The sequence below is a fragment of the Delphinus delphis genome, chromosome X (assembly GCF_949987515.2).
Source record: "Delphinus delphis chromosome X, mDelDel1.2, whole genome shotgun sequence".
Classification (NCBI taxonomy): domain Eukaryota; kingdom Metazoa; phylum Chordata; class Mammalia; order Artiodactyla; family Delphinidae; genus Delphinus; species Delphinus delphis.
In genome coordinates, this window is record NC_082704.1 from 39903002 (window position 1) to 39906182 (window position 3181).

Below are 3181 nucleotides of genomic sequence, written 5' to 3' on the forward strand. Positions count from 1 at the left end.
GGCATAGGCTCCTCCATCTCCCAGAGAAAGAAGAAGCAATCTGCATGATAAAACCCTTGCTGCTCCCTTCCTCTCCCCTCGCCCCCCAAAAAGTTGTCCTGGCCTAAAAATAATCCTTTCTTTTATTTTGCTAATAGCTCCCTTTCCCCACTCTCCTGACTATAAAAACCTTCCATTTTGTACAACCCGTGGGAGCGCCCTTCTAGCTGCTAGATGGGTTGCTGCCCTGTTCATGAATTGCTGTATAAAGCCAATTAGCTCTTCACATTTACTCAGCTGAATTGTGTTTTTTTCAGTTACTTTTCAAAAAATATAGAAAAGTATTAAGAATAAAGTAAAAAACTACACTAAAAATCTTACTCCTGTCCCAGGCTTCCCCCACCATCCTTTTTTTTTTTAAACAACCTGCTGCCAAACCAACCCTGCTCCACAACAGCCAAGGACTAGATTGCAGATGAAATGGAGGCTGGGGGAGGGGCGATGGATGTAGGTTGGAGTTCTTAATCCTGGGAGCAGAAGGCAGGAAAAGACAATTCTTGAAAAAAGTAGAAAAGTTTAGTAGCTCCAGAAAAAGATGCAGCCCCTCCCTAGAAATCAGAGAAAGGCAAATAACATTTTCCCCCTCTGGGATGGAAAGGGCCAAATGTATAAGGGGGTAGGGGGCAGAGGGCCGGCCCACTTCTGCCGCGCTTTTGGTGGGAGTGGAAATTGGGGACCCGAGCTCACTGGTGACGTAGATATCACGTGACCAGGAGTCGACGTGTGCAGAAGTCCTGCTAGTCTGGTCCTTGTTCCCGTCTGGGTACCAGCTTGCTTCAGCAGCGCAGCCGGTGGGGCCCGAGGCTAGGAGAAGGAGAAGGAGTCAGCTTGCCGGAATTTTGCAGGTTGGTGGCAAAATAGGTGCTGTCTGGGAATTTCTAGGGTGGGGTGGCCTAGAGCAGAGACTTGAGGGAGCCCTGGTCAATTCCATCTCTCCACCTCCCACCTCCAGGTCTGCAGGAAATGGTGACCCTTGGGAGAGGGACTAGGGGTCCCGGGAGAAGGACAGGGAGACCTGTGAGAGTTTGAAAATAATCATCCTCTGCCACCTCAGACCGCTATCCCAACACCTACCCACCCCCCAACCGCCCCCCTCAGTCTTAAAGATAGTTTGGAAATAATCTGCTTTTCCTACTCCCTGTCTGATGGAAAATTCGACTTAACTTGCACTGTGGAGAGGGGGACAAATGCGGGAATAAGAAGGTAGGAAAGTTTCCATAACCGAGAACCTTAATGAGAAAAGTGCGTGGTGCTGGTCGGCCCACTGAGCGCTCGCCCCACCCCCACCCTCACCCCCTCCCCCTCCCGTTTCCCGTTTGTCCGCAGGTCTGCAGGTCTGTTGTTCATAGCAGTACGCAGGGCTAGAAAAGGCGAGGAAGAAACTGACCGAATCAGTACGGGTAGGTGAAGGAAATATAAAGACCCCTGGGGTGGAGGTGGGCAAAGGAGGGACTGAGGTTGTCGGCCCCTGTTCTTCCCCGCACCCCCCTTCTCCCAGCCTACTCTGTTCTAGGAGGGTCTTGCGTTATGCCTTGTGAAGGGAGAAATGGTTGAGGAGAGCCTTGGAAAAGGCTGGAGGGAGGGACGAGGGAGGTGAGGAGGTGGAAAGTGGGGGTAGGAGCAGCAGGCTTGGGGAAACCCAGATGGCAGACTGAGTCTCCCAAGTGGAAAATATTTGGTGATAGCTCTGAATCACAAAAAGCAAATACGGAGACCTGTGTCCAGAGCACTGGTCCGTTCACCAAACTTTTGACTTAATGTCGCCTTCTTGTTTCCTAGAAGTAGTTGTTTTCAAAGAAGAATAAGCAGAAAAAAGAAAGGAAGAGGGAACAGGAGGAAGAGAGACAGATACAACATGACACCCTGTCAAAAGATTGAAGGAAAACCAGAAAATGAGAGTGAACCAAAACTTGAGGAAGAGCCAAAGCCTGAGGAAAAGCCAGAGGAGGAGGAAGAGCCAGAGGAGGAGGAAAAAACAGAAGGAACTTTTAGAGAAAGGCTGATTCAGTCTCTCCAGGAATTTAAAGAAGATATACACAACAGGCATTTAAGCAAGGAAGATGTGTTTAGAGAAGTGAATGAATTAGACGAGATAAGGAGAGTAAGAAACAAACTTATAGTGATGCGTTGGAAGGTTAATCGAAACCATCCTTACCCCTATTTAATGTAGTTTACCTTGATTTTTATTTTTTCTGATGTTAACATTACTTTCTTTTGATTTGCGTTTTCCCAATACACCTTTGTCCATCTTTCTACTTTTAACTTGTTGCTATTAGTGGTTTTAGATGCATCTCATTGTTTATTTTACTTCAAAGCAATCTACAAGTCTTTGCCTTTTAATAAGAGAACTTTACTCATTTGTACAAAAAGAGGTTCCTGGCAGGATATAAAATGAAAAAAGAAGTTACTAAGTAATATGTGAATATCATATTTTTAAAAAGGAAGAGTACATTTATATATCACATATATGCACAGAAGAACATGTGAAGGATGAAAGACAAAAAGTACAGTCAGTGGTAGAATTATGAGTGATTTTTTTATTCAGCTTATTTGTATTTTTCCTTATTCCTAGAATGTACACACACTATTGTTAAAAATAATAAAAGCTTTATTTAAAAAAAGGAGTAAACAACAGTACTGAGTATATTTCTAAAGGCATTGGGACACAATATTTAATGGCAGAGTTTTAGAAGCAAATGTAAACTCCAAATTACCACCAGACCACTTAGCTAGGAGAATAAATTTTACATCGTTTCTCATCTGCAAAATAGAGATAATAAAGAACTTTCAGGGATCTTATGAGGACCAAACAAGGTAGTGACTGTGAACTGTATTTGACAAGCTTTTGTTCCCATCTGCTCATGCAGGATCCCAACTCCTAAGAGATTTATTTCAGGTATTTTGGAGGGAGAAAGTAGTTCTCACCTGTGCTTAAGAACAAATCCAGACAACTGTTAGGTGGGCACTACGTTTGTGTTTCTCTCCTGCTGTGCCTGCCTAACCTTCCATCCTCCTCCCCTTGATACTACCATGTGTATTGGGTATTTCTGCCCCTTCATTCAGGTTCTGTACTTCTCAGGCCCCTAACACTGCTGATGTGTTAGAAATCTCAAATAGTGAAGCCCAACATATTTCTTTGGAA

At 44.5% G+C, this 3181-nt stretch overlaps 1 protein-coding gene across 3 annotated transcripts; it reads left to right on the forward strand.

Annotated features, from left to right (window-relative positions):
• Positions 1-754: 754 nt before the first annotated feature.
• On the forward strand, positions 755-2655 carry TCEAL9 (transcription elongation factor A like 9). Of its 3 annotated transcripts, none has more exons than XM_060001908.1 (3): positions 755-884; positions 1366-1439; positions 1819-2655. In XM_060001908.1, the coding sequence occupies exon 3, from the start codon at positions 1895-1897 to the stop codon at positions 2207-2209; it is 315 nt and encodes a 104-aa protein (XP_059857891.1). In that variant the 5' UTR covers positions 755-884; positions 1366-1439; positions 1819-1894; the 3' UTR covers positions 2210-2655. The 3 variants fall into 3 exon arrangements, with proteins under 3 accessions (XP_059857891.1, XP_059857892.1, XP_059857893.1); XM_060001909.1 differs by having other exon boundaries at positions 1822-2655; XM_060001910.1 differs by lacking the exon at positions 1366-1439 and having other exon boundaries at positions 815-884.
• The last annotated feature ends 526 nt before the right edge of the window (positions 2656-3181 follow it).

Excerpts from the sequence above, each read along its gene's own strand:
- TCEAL9 (XM_060001908.1), top strand. The coding sequence starts at position 1,895 with ATGACACCCTGTCAAAAGATTGAAGGAAAACCAGAAAATGAGAGTGAA.